At 45.6% G+C, this 20231-nt stretch overlaps 1 protein-coding gene across 1 annotated transcript in view; it reads left to right on the top strand.

Annotated features, from left to right (window-relative positions):
* The window catches only part of zeb2a (zinc finger E-box binding homeobox 2a), a 51076-nt gene extending 33864 nt beyond the window's left edge, over positions 1-17212 (top strand). Inside the window, exons 2-9 of the mRNA XM_080535448.1 lie at positions 3404-3691; positions 6684-6752; positions 7991-8185; positions 8484-8698; positions 10564-10672; positions 11163-13174; positions 13772-13952; positions 16523-17212. Of these exons, the coding sequence (XP_080391574.1) occupies positions 3404-3691; positions 6684-6752; positions 7991-8185; positions 8484-8698; positions 10564-10672; positions 11163-13174; positions 13772-13952; positions 16523-17130 (3677 nt within the window). The 3' untranslated portion in view covers positions 17131-17212. The remainder of the gene's footprint in view (positions 1-3403; positions 3692-6683; positions 6753-7990; positions 8186-8483; positions 8699-10563; positions 10673-11162; positions 13175-13771; positions 13953-16522) is intronic.
* The last annotated feature ends 3019 nt before the right edge of the window (positions 17213-20231 follow it).

Genomic DNA, 20231 nt, shown 5'->3' with positions numbered 1-20231 from the left:
TTTGACTTTGCGGAATCCCATATGATACGTGACAGGTATGGTATGCACCTGTTAGCGCATTTTACACGCCTCGAAGGCATGCTTGAGTTCAAAGTGGCGGTCGAGACATATCGAAATAACCAGGGTTGTGGCTTAATAGTCGTGTTAGTGGAATTTCCATTGGAATTTCTGTGCTCATTGGGTTAGTGGTTTTGTGCCCTATACATTATATGTCATTATCAAAGGGATGATTGTAACTATGTCCATGAGAACATTGATTTGATCATGTATGAATGGAAGATGTGGAGCCCTGATAGGGTAGAAAAGCTCCTCCTTCTTACCTCAACTATTGATTTTCATGAGTGCAGAGTAGACTGAGTGGAAGGACATGTTCATTGGTTGGTGATAATCGACCTCTCCATTCAACCTCATCCTTTTCAGACAGACTCCGTCCGGAGGCGCCCTGAATAACAAAGGGGTTCCTCTCTCTATCTATCTACCCCACACCACCTGCGCTATCTAGAACACTAAACACACTAGGACACGAGGACACTAAACACTACACGCACTGTGATCGATATAACATACCTTCTGAAAGCCACCTGCCCGGAACTCTTAGCGCTTACAGAGCTGTGGAGGCTGGGAGGCATAAAAGTCATTCCCTTAGAAACAGCTGGAGGCATTTGTTTGCATAAAAGAGGCCATTCTTCTTACTCAATATCTTGACTGGGGTAAAATATAACAGAGGAGGAGATGACGAAACCAGCTCGGCGAGGGAGGGAGGGAGAGTCAAGATTAATGTCTCTTTGTGGAACGCCTTAGTGCAGCCCCCGAGAGCAGGAGAGGGAGAGAGAGGGAGAGAGTGACGGAGGGAGGGAGAGAGAGGCATAGGGACAGAGGGGAGGGGGAGGGGGAGAGAGAGAGAGAGAGAGAGAGAGAGAGAGAGGGGAAAGATACAGAGAGATGGAGATGGTGAGAGAGTAACAGATAGAGAGAGAGAGAGTGAGTGAGAGAGCGGTACAGAGAGAAAGAGAGAGAGAGAGAGAGAGGGAGGGAGACGTAGAGAAAAATGACAGAGAGGAAGACAGGGAGAGTTTGTGAGTGAGTGAGTGAGTGAGTGAGAGATGGAGAGAGAGCCGGTCTGAGGAGAGAGAATGCAGAGCGTTGTCGTTGCTTTGTCTCCGGGTCCTTGAATGAACACAAAGGATCGATCGGTGGAGAGGTGACGGCCCGAGACAATAGATCTCTGGGAGATCAGCAGGTCGGAACGGCGGCGCTCAGCGACACAATGGAGGTGCGGCGAGACGGGGAGCGAAGGGTGGCGCTCCATCAAAGATGTCACGGCAACAAAGCGGCACTCTCTCTCTCTCTCCCAGCTCTCTGTGGCTCTACTGACTTTATCCTGCTAGCAGTTTAATACTGACGTGAACATGGAACTGGAACAGGGAATGTACAGGTGGTGTGTGTGGGTGTGTGTGTGTGTGTGTGCGTGTGCGCGCGTGCGTGTGTGTGTGTGTGTGTGTGTGGGATGAGAGTTAGCATAAGCGCTTCTGAACCATTCAGAAGCTGGTGTGGTATCAACAGAGATCCCAGGGTGTAGCCGGTGCAGCCTCCCTCCCTGCAGTGACATCTGCCACACTGCCCCAGCCCATGTGACCTGGGAGGCAAACAGAGGGATGAATTGCTTTTGTTTGGGGAGGTCACTGGCTTTTCTCCGTCCGCCTACCCGCCCACCGCTGCACCAGACACAAAACAGGCCCACACAGGCCAAGTATCTCAGCAACATAAGTCAAGTAACAAACAAACATTTAGCGTGGTATGTTTTTCCTCTGTTTGTCGGCGCGCTTCTTTTCTATAAACGAGATGGTGCGTGTTTCGTTTTTCTCTTTTCCTGGAAGAAATTTGTGTATATCCTGTGTCAAGGAACTGTGCCTAGATATTTCTGTGGTGTTACACAGGCAAGTTAGGATGGAAAAAACATACTCAAAAAACTGGACACAAACTGCTTTTAGCTCTTCGAGTTAAGAATGGGTCAGATATTTCTTTCAGCGTAAAACAAGGCAGAACCCGACCATTGTTACCGGTCTGGAGGGACTCAAAGAGGGCGGCTGTGAGACAGAGGTTAAGACGTTGAGGGAAATCATATTATATCCAACATATATACCTAGACCACACAACAAGCATTCACGTCTCACTTTTCAGTTCTCTTTCTTTTCTCGCTCTCTTTCTTTCTGTCTCTCTTTCTTTTCTTTTCTTTTCTTTCTTTCCATTTTGATCCAAGAGGGCATTACCCTGTCTGAACTCCCCCTAAATCCTTGTGGTCACACCTCTTATTAAAGGGGGTTTTGTCCCACGCCCTCCACCCCCCCCTCCCCTGCTCTTGGTATTCAGCCCAGGTCAGCAGATCTCGGCCCAGCCCACCGTGGCTCCCCTTTTTAATTTGCACCTGTTGCGCAGTTGTCCGGGAGGCAAGTGCCGAACCGTACAGTCAGACAAAGATCATATTATGAACAGATATGCAGAGCCTAATCTCCATGTACCCAAAAGGGAAGAGTTAAAAAAATTGTAAAAAAACAAAATTATGTATATTTATATATATATATATATATATATATATATATATACAGTATATATTGTAGGAGGAGGGAAGAAGAAGAAGAAGAAGACGTATTTTGTATTCTCTTTCCTGGGAACGGGTGAGGGAACGGATGGTATACCGAGCGATGGGATGTAAAGGTTTATGCTTTTTGAAGACTGTCGTTGGGGAACCCGATAATATCTCCACCCAACAAGCAATTGACTTCAAAACGCATCGGTTTAGCCACTTCCCCACTCCCGCTCCCAGAGTTGGCGGAGTCCCTCAGAGATAACGCGCATGAGAGCTTGGCGAAATATTGCTTTATTAGGCATACACAGTACTCAAAATGAACCTGAAAATTGTTCGCTTTTTTTTTTCCACCCCCGGGGCCCCCTTTCCTGCATCTAGTTCCCATGATGTCATCATAGCTTTTACTTTTTTTTTTCTCTCGCTTTTTGTTATTTCTTCACCCTCCCTCTTTCTCTCTCTCCCGAGCCCATGCCTCCCTCTTTCTCATGCACCTTTATCTGAGCATTTTCGGCACACACCAAAGTGGGCAATTTATGGTTGGCTGCCGTGGCGCGCTGGGCCCTCGGGCTCAGGCTGCATGCATCAGGATCCACTCCGCTTTATCAAGTTCAGGGGATGTAATATTTACAAGCCGCCCCATTTCGGCTTTTTCGGTCCCTAGGGTGTCTGTCTGGGCTGCATAAAAAAGCCTCCCCTAAAAAACTCTTGTACGAAGGAATGTGACTTTCGCCTCCACTACTTTGGTCTCTGCCACTGGAGCTGAGGCGGATGTTGTTTTTGAAACCTAACAGCCCTGTCTTTGTTTGTGTGTTGCAGTGCTGAACTATGAGAACGTGGTGGAGACGGGCTCCGAGACGGACGAGGATGACAGGCCCCTGGCCTCAGAGGAGAACGGCCTGGCCAACGGAGCGGCGGGAGAGGAGGACGGAGGGGGGGCGGCCAGCCCCGCCGGAGTACCCAACCTGGAGGCCTCGCCCCGGGTCGGCCACGCCCTGCTGTCCTACAGGGGCGGCGAGGAGGGGTCAGAGGGCAGGGACGGCCGGCAGGGTCACCACCACGCCTGGCGCCTCGCCGACGACCCGCACAGGCTCGTCAACGGAACCGGTGAGCAATGACGTCTTTCGTCGCACCTTGTGTATGACAGACTCCAAAACAAACGCAAACCGACCGACAAACCGAAAAAAGCCTTCTGATGTCATTCAATTACACAACCAATAATGCATCCACCTCATGCTGTAACTCCAAACATGGCTCGAGCCTAGAACTTGGCTCGGCTCGCTCTATCTAACTCCCTATTCTCTGAGCTCAGTGAGTGAGCTGACAGGAGATTGTAGAGAGTGTAACTTAGTGCTCTGGAGGGACTCGCCTATTGAACTGCAGTCAGCACTTTAGATTCACAGGCTCACGTCGCAAAAACCACCAACCTCCTCCTCTCGCACCTCCTCATCACACTACGACTGTTCACACCCTCTCTCACCTCTGACCTGGTTCTGTTCTCCCTCCCTTTTTCTCTCCATCTCTCTTTCTCTTGGCTCCGCAGTCACGGACTGTAAACTGTCTCTGCTTTGTTTTCACATATTTTCGAAGGAATTAAGTAAACTACGAAGTTCAACATTAGGCCTCAGCAGAGCAGAATGTGTCACAATATTTCAGTTTAATGTGCGGAACGCTACGAAGCAGCTTTTCATTCTCGTTGACCCATAATTGTGACCCCCTATATACTGTACTGTATTTTATGAAAACAATCTGATGTAAAATTCCTTATAATTAGAATTATCAGTCCGTGACCAATAGACTCCCCTTATTGTAATATAGGAAGACCTATCAATGATGAGCAAGCAGCGCATGCAAGACCTGTCACCCACCCCCCCCTCTCTTTCTCTTTACATTTCTTTCTCCATTTATATACTCCTTCCCCCCAACATACGACATACGCACACACACACACACACACACATCTGCACCAGTGACAGGACAACCAGTGTCGCCAGGGCCACAAAGACAAATACTTTTAATTAGGAGCCAAACGCGATCGTTAAGGGGGAGCCGGGCTCTTGCAGGACTCATTAACAGGCCTAAATGAAATTTGGAGCATTATGACGGCCATTTACATGCATAATAGGCCCACCATTCTAGGAACGCTTGACAGATACAGAGTGGAGAGAGAACTCATGCGAGACACACAGTTTAAAAAACGGCCCGGCATCGGCTATCCGTCTCCGCTAATGACCTAGCGATGGTGCGTACCGCGCGCTGCTGAACTGGAAAATAGTGTTGAGTTTTGGGGAAAACGCAGTCCAAAACTTGAAAGCAGTCCAAAACTAAATGTAAATGAAATACGCCTTGATGTAGGGCGTTTCATCTGTTATCATTATCATCATAAGGAAGCTGTTTAAGAAATCAATGTCAGTTTAGCGCAGCTGCTGCAATTGGTTGATGCTAAACTAGCAATTTACCAAAGAGGCCTTGATTTGAATTTCAACTGATATCCTGACATATAGAGTGATACATAGAGAGTAAAGTGATACACAGAGATACTATTAAGTCAGTAATTTCTTCTTCAAGTGAAATGTCTTTTACACCTCGGACAGTTCTTTTTCTTCTTTTTTTTTATGTGACTTTAGCAGCAGAAAGGAAGACTAGGGCGATAGATAGAGATAGAGACATAAGATATAGGAAAAGGAGAAGCAAGCCAAGCTGTGGCAGTTTGAGTCACATCGAGAAGACACCAAGGTTGAAACACAGTTACCACAGACAGAACTGACATGCTAATTTACTCCTGAAACCGCCATCTTGCCTCTCTAGGGAAAAAAATAGAGGCAGAAACAACAATGACCGTCCATTTTATATTTCATACATAATGCAAGTGTAAGTCACTGTGTTGAAGGAGGGGCCTGTACTGAAAATAGAATGACACTTGAGTACAGTGTCTAGATTCTACGACAGTGGTCCAGGGTGTGACTCACATATGCTTTTGTCCTTGTGTTGAGACTGTAAACCCACAGAAAGAAAGGCCATGTTGGTGAATGAAACTCAGTATAAAGTCTGGCATTGATTCTCTTACCAATGAACCTCAAGTCGAGGGGAAGCACAATGCATTTCCATCCGAAAGGGCATGCGTTGCATTTTTTAAGCTGTTGTTCTTTGAACCATGCAGTACCACCATTTTATCTGTGCGGTGCAGAGGGAAACTTCGAGTGGAAGGGAGAAGACTGAGACTTGAGCCCTTCGCTTCTTCCTTACAGAGACTTATCAGAATTATGAGGAAGGATATATCCTCTTTTTTAACCACATTATTACTTACAACTATGAATTACATTTCAAAAGGAAAACGTGTGTGTCTGTATGTGTATGTTTCAGTACATTCCTCCAGGACATCATTTGCCATCTCTCAAAACAAATATGGATCATTATATCAAGATGTACTTCCAATAATGTCTCAGACAGCACCTTGTGACTTCCTTGACTCATACCAAGGTTATTTTGGTTTGAGAACAAGTACATGCTGTTCCTGTTTAACACTCATTGCTCATGAGGAAGGAAGTTTTGAAAAGTGACCTGCTGCTGCAATGAATAGAGGTGAGAGGGGGAGTGGAGAGAGAGAGAGAGAGAGAGAGGCGTATAGAGAGGCAGTTCTCCTGTTCTCCTCTTCTTCTCCTCCTCCTCCTCCTCCTCCTCCTCCTCCTCCTCTCCCCACTGGTTGCAGCAGGCAGGCAGGGGTGGTGGTGTATATCCCTCCTTTGATGGCGAGGCTTATGATACTTGTGACTCCTGTCGAGGAGTCACATGAGTAGGCCCAGGAGGAACTAGCACAATAGGCACAGTATATGTACACCCGTTCGCCTGCCTATCCCTCATTATCTGGAAAATACCTTCATGAGCCGTGGTGAATGGAAATGAGAGGTACTTCTTAACTGAATTGTCAGGGTCGCATGCGGCGCATTCCAATCGAGTTGACTTACGTAGCCCTCGAGTGCTGCCTGCCTGCCTTGCCTGAGCCCTGGTCTGGTCTGGTCTGGTCATACTTCAATTTATTGGAAGCTGTGTTAGCCACAGTTCAGTGTCGATTAAACGGTCCTCTCCCTCTCCTTCACAGATGAAAGGAAGGATGAATATGAACCCTTGGGGCCAGAGGGGTCTCTTCACGCTGTAGGAAACGGCACAGGTATGTCTCTCTCCACTTACTGTAATTCAATCGCTGAATTATCTCCACTCGCCACTGTGTGAAATCCCCAACAGCAGCATAAAAGGAAACAACATGAATGATAATTCTGAAAACTCCCGTAGCGTATCTGTTAGGTGATGTACCTAAAAGGAAACACACTTCACACACACACACGCGCGCACACACACACACGCCACAGACACGGTCAGGGGCCATGTGAGATAATGTCCCTCCTCATGCAATGCATCAAAGGGAGAGGCAAAGAAAACATTTGTAAGTTGAGAGAGAGTGCAGCGCAAATCACATTTCGCTCCGAAATTGAGTTTTGACCTAAGTCGTTCATTTTGGTTTGGTTCATGTACTTTCAAATTGGGTTTACAACGAGACAATAAAATGTTCGTTTCGCCTCACCGTGGGTCGCAATGTCCTTGCAATTGAGCCTTTTAGCAACAAAATCTTGCCTCGAGTTTCGGGATTCCGGCCTCTTAGTGACCTTTGTGTGTCCTTTATTTTAAGGATATTGTTTATGTTCCCTGAAAAAAAAAGAATAAACACGCAGTCTGTGGTGCAGCTGCTTACAACAGAAAAGCCAAAAGCAAATTGTAACTTTCCATAGACAAATAACGGTACAGAAGTCACATTCTGACATTTGTTTGATAAAACACTTCATTTGACTGCAGAGTTTATTCAACTGATGAATGCCATTTGGTACCTGATATACCATTACTGCACGTCTGATTGTTGAACAGCTGTAAACCTACATTATCTTACTCATAATCAAATGTAGGGTTTAAATTATGTAGAGGGGGATTCTAAGTGAGATCTGCAAACCCAGCAAATGTAATTGCTAGTTAAACAAATTACCCGTTTACACTGGAAATATTTAAGTCAAATGTTTTAAAAGCTTTTCACCACCATTTAAGATGGGTTGGCGAACATCACTTAATGATGAGATTGTCTCTTATTTTCCTTTGCGGAGGATATTACATGCCATCATTAACGGTAACTTAAATGTATACTCCCTCCCTAAGTAGTGCCTTAATGCTTTTCTCTGTGTTCTTCATCACATTTTGGTCAGTTTCTCTTCCTGTGGCCGATGTCTAGTCGTTTTACAGCACATCTCTCAAGATGGGAGATGGAATTGAACAGACGTAACTGAACCCTGTTTTCATTTATTTACTTCCTCTCTCCCCCTCCCTCCACTCTTTTCCTCCCCCTCCTCCTCCTCCTCTTCGCAGTCAAAGGCATCGATGGCGTCTCAGAGCTCGACGACTTCTTCGCTAAGCGTAAAATGGAGGAGAACGACGGCCACTCAGCCAGCATCGCTGAGTACCTACAGCGTGGAGACACAGCCATCATTTACCCAGAAGCCCCGGAGGAAGTGACCCGACTCGGCACACCCGAGGCTATTGGTCAAGACGAGAACGAAAGCGGTGAGTGTCCAGAGAACAAAAGACATCTGCGACTGTGTTCTCTTTTAGTTATCCGGTTATAAATCAACAAAAGAGCTTGACCTATATTGCTTTTTTTTTTACATACAGTCTGTCCCTAGTTTTTTCTGAGTGACTGTAATAGTGTGTGCGGTGTAGTGTCAGATGTAGACGATACTGCTTAAAGCTTCTTGAAGCAGATGATCATGCTCCACTACGTCCTATTACAGCCCAGGCATACTGCCATTAGTTCTCTCTCCGCTGACCTTTCCGACCCCTTACTTCCTTTCTCCCCGTACAGACCCGCCACCTGGGACTCCAGATGCTTTCGCCCAACTGTTGACCTGCCCTTACTGCGACCGGGGCTACAAGCGCCTGACGTCGCTCAAGGAGCACATCAAGTACCGCCATGAGAAGAACGAGGAGAGCCTCCCCTGCCCCCTGTGCTCCGAGACCTTCACCCACCGCACACAGCTGGAGCGGCACATGGCCACGCACAAGCCAGGCAGCGATCAGGTAAGAAAGAAAGACAGGGATGATTGTTATTGTCTTCTTATTTCTTGCTGTAATTCCTCCTTTATTTTCCTTTTCTCTCTCTCTCTATCTTTCTCTCTCTCTCTCTCTCTCTCTCTCTCTCTCTCTCTCTGTCTCTCTCTCTCTGTCTGTCTCTCTCTCTCTGCTGTATCGCTGTCAGTTCAGTCACACTCTAGTTGAAACACACACAGTATCGTTTTCCTCATTCCCCTCTTCATTCGTTTCTCCTTTTAAGATTTTCTAATTATAATGGCTTTAATGGCTTCCTCGTGGCTACTCAGCGCACTTCTGCAAGAATCATATTCTCTTGAGTGAATGATTAAGCTCATTTCCTGTTTCTGTCGTCCTCTCACATTAAAACTAGTGACTTTTGAGTATAGCTTTCTCTCTCTCTCTCTCTCTCTCACTCTCTCTCTCTCTTGTTCTTTTAAAAAATCAGACCCCGCACTGCCTGTTATGCAGCTGCATCTTGTTGTGCTCCCCCAAGCTTCCGCCTACAGTGAGGCATGCGTGGGATGTGCTAGCATATTGACTTCCTCGGGCCATCTGACTTTTTACATCAGCTGTTGCTGGAACTGGAACAGATTTGATTAAAAATTAGCACTCATATAGTGCCTGCCCAGATATGGACCATTTATGAGGGTACAAGCAGTGTTTTTCCCTTCAGTGTGTGATACCATGCGTATCCTATTCGAGACATATTTCCTATGACATAAGTCCAATGCATTCACAGGAAGAGGTCATTTTTCGACACATGAGGTCTAACGGTATAGTCCTTTTTCCTGTCCTCCAAGTCCACAACCGTTACTCGTATCGGACCATGCAAATAAAGCAGCGAATCATTCAATTTTCCAATTATACTGTGATTATAATGAGATTTCCTGAGTTAAGCCTGTCAGCTTCAGACCTCAAATTTGTCTGAGCCCACCGTAACAGAAGCGCTGAGGCAGACCCGTACCCCCATCCCCCCGCAACCCCCCCCCCCCCCCCCCCATCCCCCCCTTCCTTCACCTGACCCCCCTCCTCTTCTCCTTCAGACTGATTTAAACAGGAGCAGATGGTCTTTTCCCCAGTGATCTGGAGTATCATAATCCTCAAATGACTTTAAGTGTTTGTTTATTTGTGTACTTCCTCTTAGTTAAATAGTTAAAGGAAGACTTATGAGAGGTCTTGTGATTAGTAGGCCTACCTTGGTGCACCGGGCAGTGTAGGGATTCTGAAGTGAGCGCTACTGAGGGTAGATTTGTGAATTGTGGCTAGTCTGCTTACACTATCATCACTGGGCCCAAAAGCAATTGAATAGGGATTTTTCTTTTTTTTTCACTATGGGGTAATTCTCCACATATATTAAGTTTCATTATGTAGCACAAACTAAAAGGGATTTTTTTTTTTTGGCATTTAGAATACACACCTACTCCTTCTCATAAATGTATTGTTTCTGTGTGGGGGGCTAGCTGTTTTTGTTTGTTATCGACAGTCATTTGAATTTTAAATGCAGGAAATGCACTTACTGAACAAGTTACCTCTGAACAGTGCATGAAAACTCAACCCACGTCACGTATTCTTTTTTTTAATATTATTGATTAACAGGGGTTGAGTTGGTTTGTCAGTTGTGGAACTACACAATTTAGGAAGTCAAATGTAGTTTTTATGTAGTTGATATTTTAAAAGGTTGTGAAATTGTGTTGCTTGGTGCTATCAAAGCGACATTAATAACTCATTATATTCCTTTCAAAGCCAGGACATTGAAGTCTCCTTTTCTGTCTGGTTCAATGGAGACTCCTGCTCGTACATGTTTCATTTGGGTGGCGGTGGCACTAATGTAAAAACTTCTCTCTCCTCCGCAGCCTCAGCTGATGAACGAAGGAGCTGGCAACCGCAAGTTCAAATGCACTGAGTGTGGAAAAGCCTTCAAATACAAGCATCACTTGAAGGAGCATCTTCGCATTCACAGTGGTAGGTAGTGGAGATTCAGCTTCAGCCCTCCATTTTAAAATGTATTCATAATTTCATATGACTGGGGATGACTGAGGCTCTCATGCCATAAGACTAAATTGATAATGTTCATTTTTGGCCTCTGTCAGTAAATGACTCATTCTTCTGTTTTATAATAGCTCACCAGACCGTTTCATAACTGAGTAATTCAGCCATATGGATGGGGCTATAGCTCAAGAAGCTGAGTTTAACTGAAATTGAATAGAAATAGAAAATAGAAACAGAAAACTTTTTGTGTTATTCCAGAAGTGTAATAAGGACGGTTCTGTTTCACTCCATATACCATGCAATTACCAATAATAATAATAAGAATAGCTTATTTTAATAGAATGTTGTGACCAGAGTTATTGCAATGTTATTACACTACATTTAGGGGCAGCCTATTGTCCAAAGTCCAAAACCAGCACATTTTAAAATGCAATTTTGTATGTCCCTTTGTTTCTTTCAACAGGTGAGAAACCATACGAATGCTCTAACTGCAAGAAGCGCTTTTCCCACTCTGGGTCGTACAGCTCCCACATCAGCAGCAAGAAGTGCATCGGACTGATCGCTGTCAACGGACGAGTACGCAACGGAGGCAACGCCAAGGCTGGCTCCTCCCCCAACTCCGCCTCCTCCTCCCCGGGAAGCCCCGCCCTGGCTCAGCTCCGCCACAAGCTGGAGAACGGGCGCCCCATGGGTCACCAAGACCAGCAGAGCCACCTGGACATCAAAGCTGAACCCATGGACTTCAACGACTACCGGCTACTGATGGCCGCCCAGGCGCATGGCTTCGGAGGCCCCGGGGCCTACATGAACGGAGGTGGCCGAGGAGGAAGCCCCCTGGGGGTCCACAGCTCATCCCAGAGCCCCCTGCAGCACCTGGGGGGCATGGGGCTGGACCTGCCCCTGCTGGGCTACTCTGCCCTGGGGAACAACCTGAGCGAAGTGCAGAAGGTCCTCCAGATCGTGGACAACACGGTGTGCAGGCAGAAGATGGACGGGAACCCGGAGGAGATCTCCAAGCTCAGGGCCTACATGAAGGAGCTGGGGGCCCAGATGGAGGAGCAGAAGCTGGCCCTGGCCTCTCCGCGGTCAGGCTTCAAGGTGGTGGGCCACGGCAGCCCCACCAAGAGCATCATCGACTACACGTTGGAGAAGGTCAACGAGGCCAAGAGCCTGATCGACGACTCCAAGAGACAGGTCATCGATATAAAAAAGGAGAAGTTTAACCACTCGGATCTGGCCGAAGAAAAGCCCCACGAGAGCCAGATTCCGTTCTTGCCATTTTCATGCCAATTCTGCAAGGAGTCGTTCCCCGGGCCCATCCCCCTGCACCAACACGAGCGCTACATGTGTAAGATGAACGAGGAGATCAAGGCAGTCCTCCAGCCCCTTGAGAGTTACCCACCCAGCCGCAGGGGGATGCACCCCTCAGACCAGCAGACTGCGCTGCTGTCCTCCGTTCTGTCCGAGAGAGGCGCCATCAGTCCCATCAACCCCTTCAAAGACCACATGTCGGTGCTCAAGGCCTACTTCGCCATGAACACGGAGCCGAACCCAGAGGAGCTGCTGAAGATCTCCATCGCGGTGGGCCTCCCGCAGGAATTCGTCAAGGAGTGGTTCTCCCAGTGGAAGAACCAGCTTACACCACACAACCACTCCCACATCTCCAGGAAACGGTCACCGGCGCCGGACCGGAGCAGCATGGAGGTTAACCACAGCCTGGCCAGGTCACCCCTGTCCATGATGCAGCACGTGGAACGTGTGATGTCCGCCGCAGAGTTACACTGCGGCTCCACCAATGGGGACACCTCCCACAGACATTTGAAGGCCAATCAGTTTACAGCAAATAGGCACATGGGTGAAAAACCACTAGACCCCCTGGACCACCTGCGGAGCAGCACCCCATCGCCCCTGAATCTCTCCTCCACGTCCTCTAAAAACTCCCAGAGCAGCTCCTACACTCCAAACAGTCTAGCCTCTGAGGATGCCCATGGAGAGTCCATGCCATTGGACCTCTCTCTGCCAAAACACATGAGCAAGAGCAGCGTCTCCCTGGGGGAAAAGAGAAAACGAGAGCCAAATGGTTATGTGGTTGACCGCAATGGCCACGGCGACGCCCACACCAGAGAGCAGGGGACGGGGCCCCTGGATTTGGCCCACATCAAGAAAGAGTTCCTGGGCTCTGAATCCAACCACGGAGGGAACAACAGCGGCCACCAACTTGAGAAGGGCGCCAGCCCCATCTTTGGGATCAATCCATTCACTGGTGGTCACATGTACACATCCCTGCCGCCACACGGGGCCTTCCCCCAACCCACCTTCATGTCCCAAGCCCAGGCCAGCATCCCAGGCCTGAGGCCCTACCCAGGCCTGGACCCAGTCAGCTTCCTGCCCATGGCATATACTTATGCAACGGGGGCTGCCACATTCGCTGAGATGCAACAGAGGAGGAAGTACGGACGGAAACCGGGTTTTCAGGTGAGCCCTTTGTTGTGTTTTTTTTAGAGCAACCGTTATATGTGGGTCATATTTATGTGGGTCATCATTGCAATCCAAACATTTGTGGGGTTTTCTACACATATGACACATATCAACACTTTTGCTGATTCAATTGTTAATCATTTAACTGCCACCTTTATAGTCACATTATAGGCCACATCACCAGGGTCCCTGTGGTAACAGTCATTGAGAAAATACTTTAAATAAATTGACATTTTGCCTGTTTAACTGTGTGCATTTAACTCTAAATTAAAGTATTGTCAATATTCCCCCCAAAATATTTTCTTCTTGAAAGTATACAATATATGAATGTAGTGTTTTTGTCTGATTAGATGCGTTTGCACTGTGGCTGTCTGTTTTGTAAATACGTCCATGTGCAATCCACAACACAGTGTTAAATTGCCCATATGTTGCCCCTTTTAACGTCTTTTAATGATAAGGGTCTTACACAGGTTGCGACCGCTGCTAAGCCCTGTCCAGACTTGGGATCTAACTAAAGAGCAGAAGGTGTCTATGCTTAGGTGACAGGTGTGGATTAACTAAAAGTATTGAAAAAAATCTGCTTCTCTTGCATAGGGGGAGCTACTAGACGGCACTGGGGACTATCTGTCAGGCCTGGACGACCTGACAGACAGCGATTCGCTCCTCTCCCGGAAGAAGATTAAGAAGACAGAAAGTGGTATGTACGCGTGTGACTTGTGCGACAAAACATTCCAGAAGACCAGTTCCCTCCTAAGACACAAATATGAGCACACAGGTATATAACATTTGGACACTTCTTTTTTACCCCATCCCCCTTTTCTTGCCCTTTCTTGCCCCCCCCCCATGTTTTGTGTCTTTGAACATTATCTTTTTTTAAATGTCATTCTTTCTTTTTTTTGGTTCTTGGTCACTTGTTTTTTTCTCCCCCCTCATAGTTCCTACATCTCTTTTTTTCCTTTCTCTCCTTTTTCACATTCTTCTTCAGTTCTATGTGTTCAAATCCATGACCTTTAACATGTTCTTTTCTTTTCAGCAGGGGGTAGGGATGTTTTAATGTAGAGGGGATAACATTCAGTAAAGTCAATATAAATATGTGTCATGGTGCTCGAATAATGGTCTGTGTGTGTGTGTGTGTGTGTGTGTGTGTGTGTGTGTGTGTGTGTGTGTATGCATAGATTACGTTTCGTGCAACGACTGATGATTCACTTACTTATTCAAATGTATTTGTTGTACGTCGCTTTGGATAAAGGCGTCTGCTAAATTCCGAAAATGTAAATGTCTGTGTGTGTGTGTGTGTGTGTGTGTGTGTGTGTGTGTGTGCATGCGCGTGTGTACTGAATGTAAGTTGAGGCTCACAGGATCACTGTCAGCTGTCATTTCAATGGCTTGCGGATTGACGAGAGAATGAATCTCTTTGAAGCACTATCCTCATTCACCCAGGCATCCTAATCGTGATGTCCGTTCTTATTTTTCCTCTAAATGGAGTTACTACAGAATGTGGCGATGGACTAGCAGCCATTTTAGAAACAAACTAACCTCTTCAACAGAGACCATATACAGTACAGTTCAGGAGTCCTACTGTATAGGGTATGTCTGTCTGTCTGTGTGTGTGTGTGTGTGTGTGTGTGTGTGTGTGTGTGTGTGTGTGTGTGTGTGTGTGTGTGTGTGCGCGTGTGTGCGTGCGTACGTGAGTGTGTGTGTGTGTGTGTGTGTGTGTGCCAGCGCACATGGGCATACAGTACCCCGTCCACAGTGCTGTTAGTGACAGGGATAAGAGTTACAATACTGACCCTGGTGGTATGTAACAGAATGCCAGGTCTATAGGAGGCATGTCTGGGTCCCTTAGAGATTCTCTTCAGAGATGTGACCTCTCCTCCTGGGGACTCCTCTCTTTCACCACGTTGCATCATACCTCGCTTGCATTCTCTTGTCACTCTGTGCAGGAATGCTTGACGCGAGGAATCTGCTGTCTCCTCTATTTTTGCCCTGATGTGGAGTGGGGAGGGCAAGATGAGGGGATGGGGGGACAGTGGAGTTGGGGTGGGGGGGGGGCACTTCAAGTATGTCAACTATGGAAAATGTTGCAGGCATTCCAAGGCTATTTGTGGCTGGGAATTGCCTGTGTGTGTGTGTGTGTGTGTGTGTGTGTGTGTGTGTGTGTGTGTGTGTGCGCGTGTGTGTGTGTGTGCATTCCGTGGCGTGGTTGCTCCCATGTGCGTATTGGCATTCACAGGGTGGAAGGCGTTTGTGCATGTGTGCGTGGGATGTGCGCTTTGGAAGGGACGATTATATTGGGCGATTGAATTGGCATAGAAGAGGCCCATCTTGTCTAATAGGAGTCAGATGGAAGACATACATTTCCGGTTGTGCCGAGTTGTACTGTGTACAGTAGTAAACGGTGTGCGTGGAGCTGGCATGTGTGTGTGTGGGTGTGTGTGTGTGTGTGTTGTGTGTGTAGGATGGTGTGTGTGTGTGTGTTGTGTGTGTAGGATGGTGTGTGTGTTGTGTGTGTGGGAAGGTGTGTATGTATGTGTGTGTGTGTGTGTGTGTGTGTGTGTGTGTGTGTGTGTGTGTGTGTGTGTCTGTGTGGGTGCATGTAGCTGGGTGAGGGGGTTTACTGGTGTGAAGTTCCTCCTACAAATACACTCATCACACGATCACGCGAAGGATGCCTAATCCTAGTCAGTTTTAATCAGGAACCATGATGTCATGACAAAACACTCCGTTAACGATGCCAGGGCAGCTAGGCCGCTTCAGTTTCACCTTGCTTGGTGTTCGAGGCATCTGATCTCACTGGCTCGAGCTGCCACGGTCTCAGACGGAGCCATTATAGGATGTTTGAGTTCTTATTACCTCCCCCTGCCTCCCCCCAGTGTTTTTAAGCAGCAACTGAAATTAGCCTCTCAGGTTTTAGACGAGGAGGTGAACTATAAATGAAGGGGGTTTATTTTGAGGGTTTTATTCTGCCTCTGCCTCTTATTTTGTCACACGCGTTCATACAGTTCAAATGTGTTTTTTTATTCGTACAATCATTTCACTCATTCCTAAAACCATTGTTATGCATTTTAATTATTTTCACCATGACAGGGGGGGTATAAAGAAGTCTTTGTCTATGACATTATTGGAATGTAATGTTTTTGCACTCAATCTGCACTTAACATGACCGATAGACATCTCCTAGTCAAAGTCAAACCCAGATCCACTCTGATATTGCATGTGTTATGTCGTCTCTCCCTGAATACCTGTTTAACCTCTGTGTGTGTTGTGTGCTGTGTGTCTAGAGACCAGGGACCTCTCGTCGCCATAGTAACACGTTCTCTCCCCTGTCTTCCTGTGTCTCTGCAGGCAAACGGCCGCACCAGTGCCAGATCTGCAAGAAGGCCTTCAAACACAAGCACCATCTCATCGAGCACTCGCGCCTGCACTCGGGCGAGAAGCCCTACCAGTGTGACAAGTGTGGGAAGCGCTTTTCCCATTCGGGGTCCTACTCCCAGCACATGAACCACCGATACTCCTACTGCAAGAGGGAGGCAGAGGAGAGGGAGGCGGCCGAGAGGGAGGCCAGGGATAAGGGTCCCCTGGAGCCTACAGAGCTTCTCATGAGGAGGGCCTACCTGCAGGGCCTGGGGCCCCTGGGTTACTCGGACCCCGAGGACCAGCCGGAGGAAGGGGGTGGCGGAGGCACCATCCTGAGGGATGGCACGGAAGGAGGGATGAGGGGACGAGAGAGGGAAGTGGAGGAGGCGTACGAGGAGGTGACAGACAGACGGGAGGCAAGTTTCAGGGAAGGAGAGGAGGAGGAAGAGGAGGAGGGCGACAGCAGGAGCTTGGGTATGCAGATGGACGTAGCGAGAGATGAGGAGGACGAAGGAAAGGATGCGGCGCATTCGATGGATGAGAGTTCAAGAGAAGGGAAAACAGATGCCAAGTCGGACCAGGAGGAAGCAGATTGATTCAGTAAACTGCAGTCGAAAAAAAGCTTTCAGCAAATATTTGTCATGTTGGTTTGTTTCATTTCCTTTTTTTTCCATTCTTCCAGCAAATATGAAACCTGCTAAATGTTTCAGAAAGGCAATGCACTGGGCTCAGTCATAGTACATACATACAAAGCGCTTGCCTCGAGTTTCTATGACGAGGCTCGTAACGATGGACTCATGCAATGTGGTGACTGCCAACATCAGAGTTGTGACGAAAAAGCTGGGTGGGATTGTTTAAAGAATCCACATTATGCAAAAAAATAAATAAATAAAGAATAAGTAATAATGATTATCATTATAATTAAAATGAAGATGAAGCTGTTTTAATGTACAGTATTAAGGCCTAAAAGCTGTGTGGTGCTATAATGTTCTTAACCCCTGTGTTTTCATTGTGTTCATACCCCAAACCAGGAAATTGCACTCTGCCCCTTTTAATCACTACAAAAACATTTTTGACAAAAAAAAAAAAAAGCCTATGTATATTTATACCGTGCTTGAAGACTCGGTAGCAGTCCGTCAGTGTTGTATTATGTCTACCACTTACTGTGATGTCCTTGGTTTTTACCCTCCTTCTTGCCAGGCAAAACTAACCACACAATTTTGGGCCTCACAATTTTCTTTTTATGTGAAGGAACATTTAAACCTGTGTGATTTTGATATGTCGTGAGTCTTAAAATGGATCGGAGAGAGAGTGAAAGAATGAAGGAGAGAACAGTGAAATATGGAGGGCTCAGTATGAACGACTGGAGCCTTTGGATGTTTTATTTTCTCAAGAGAAAGCCTTATATGCAAACCTTTTCACCTGTGCGTTTCTGCAAGTGCCATCCCTGTACAGTGTAAATCAGAGTTGACCTGTGTTCTCTTTGCTCTGGCTTCAGTATTAAATAAATATTTCACCTTGTTTTTTGAAGTACCAATGTCAGTATTAGCGTAGATAGACAGCAGTTTGTTAGTTTACATATGTTTGTGCAATTTTCTGTATTTTTCATGACCTTTTGTCAGTATTACTTTTTGTTTTGTTTTTTGTTGATTTTTCCAACATAAATTTCATTTTGTTTTTATTTTAAGATTACCATTTTATTTATGTGACTCATTTTATATTTCCTAATTTTATTTATTTCATACTGTAGTGTACAGTATTATAGTTCCTCAACAAATAGATATATTTTAGTAAAAATGATTCTGTCATTGACTATTGGAGCAAATTATAAATAGAGCATCTATGGTATTTGGAAACATTCATTGTTAAATTTTAAATTTTGTTCTTTTTGTTTTATTTCCTTTCAACTACTGGAAATTCTAAATTTGGGGAACTTTTGATACGATATTGTGAAAACACTGTATTTTTTGAGAATAAAAATCCACTTTATTCATCCAGTTAACGAGATGAAGAGGGACTGTTTATGATGATGATGAAGAAATTCCTGAAATGTCTGAAGTATTATTGAATTTTTAATTTCTCTTGGAAATGACCATGCTCGAATAAATGTAGCCAAATTAAATTTTAATAAAGCTGTGTTATTCTTCTTGTACTTCTATCTCTATTTTTTATGAACACATTTAACAATCATACTTGACGGCCAAAAGTAATCATGTACAAATTACTGTTTAGCCATCTCATGTTTCTGTCAGATTATATTTTTGTAACTTGATTAAGGCCTCCATATACTCCTCCTTTAACATGACTCAATGTTATTCTTGGCTATCCTCAAGCCATTTAGATTTTGAAGTCTCAACCATCGGCATTTATAAGTCACAAATGCCCAATTGAGTTAAACTATAGCGTGTAGTATGAGTTTAGATACCAGACTGAAGAAACACTGTACTGTAGCTGCTTTGTTGTGGTTACCAAGGGACAATTCATCCTCACAATATTTGAATAATCAGAATAGAGTTTCCTATGGTAGCTACTGTTACATGACAACGAGTATACAGTACTAAGGCAATCATTACTCTCAGTTTTGAGGGTAGATGATTTGTTCTTTCACAATGTCTGAACTATGCACATACAACTGGAAGTGAAAATAGGCTGTTCTCAGACACAGCATAAGTGTTTTTGAACACACATTTTTACGTATTGCCGATCCATGAGAGCACTCAATAAACATTCTAAAATAATAATTTATAAAAGCACTGTAGACAATTTACCAGCTGTAATTTCATGCTTCAAGTTAGAGAAAGCTCCTAATTAACATAAACTAATTAAGACAGTCTTTCGGTTTACCATAGAGTGAGAACAAAATATGCTCAAACCTCTTTATTGCTGTCTTTACACTTGTGTAATTGGTTCTGCTGAACTTTTACCTTCAGATGTGGATTCTACCTCATGTGCCAGATTTCTTAGAGTCTGTGTGATAGACTTTAAAACATTACTTTTGGCTCTTTGAAGTTTTAAAAACACTGGCTGGAGCTAAAATTGCCACTAGCAGCAGACAGCCAACTGGCCATGAACTGTTTGCACAGGATCTCAGAAGAATTATATTATCCATTACCTTACTAATTCAACTCACATAATGCAATGCAAATAGAAGCAGGTGAAGAGTTCAGTGTTGCGCGCACACACACACACACACACGCACATAGACTTACACGCACGCACACACACACACACACACACACACACGCACGCACACACACACACACACACACACACACACACACACACACACACACACACACACACACACACATACACACACACACACACACACACACACACACACACACACACACACACACACACACACACACACACAGTGAGATAGAGAGAGAGACAGAGAGACAGACAGACAGACACAGACTGAGAGACACTGTAAAATGTTCAGCATGTTATGATGAATTATAGGCCAACACTGACTTGTGAACTGAGTTGTAAGTTATGAATGACGTCCTGTTCTTATGTATTGCTATATTTATTGTCCTGTTTTTATGTGCAGGATTGGCTATCCCAGTTTCCCTGGAGGGATGAATACCATTTATCTTTGTAGCAAGACTAAAAGCAGTTTATAAAGGGAATGCCTTTCTTTCACTATTGATTCCACTTACACTTGGAAGTTATTTTATTGGCAAACGACATT

Source organism: Nansenia antarctica (genome assembly GCF_963989245.1).
Source record: "Nansenia antarctica genome assembly, chromosome: 7".
In the NCBI taxonomy this organism is placed as follows: domain Eukaryota; kingdom Metazoa; phylum Chordata; class Actinopteri; order Argentiniformes; family Microstomatidae; genus Nansenia; species Nansenia antarctica.
Note: the sequence above shows the minus strand (reverse complement) of the source record. Positions and strands in the feature narration are given on the sequence as shown.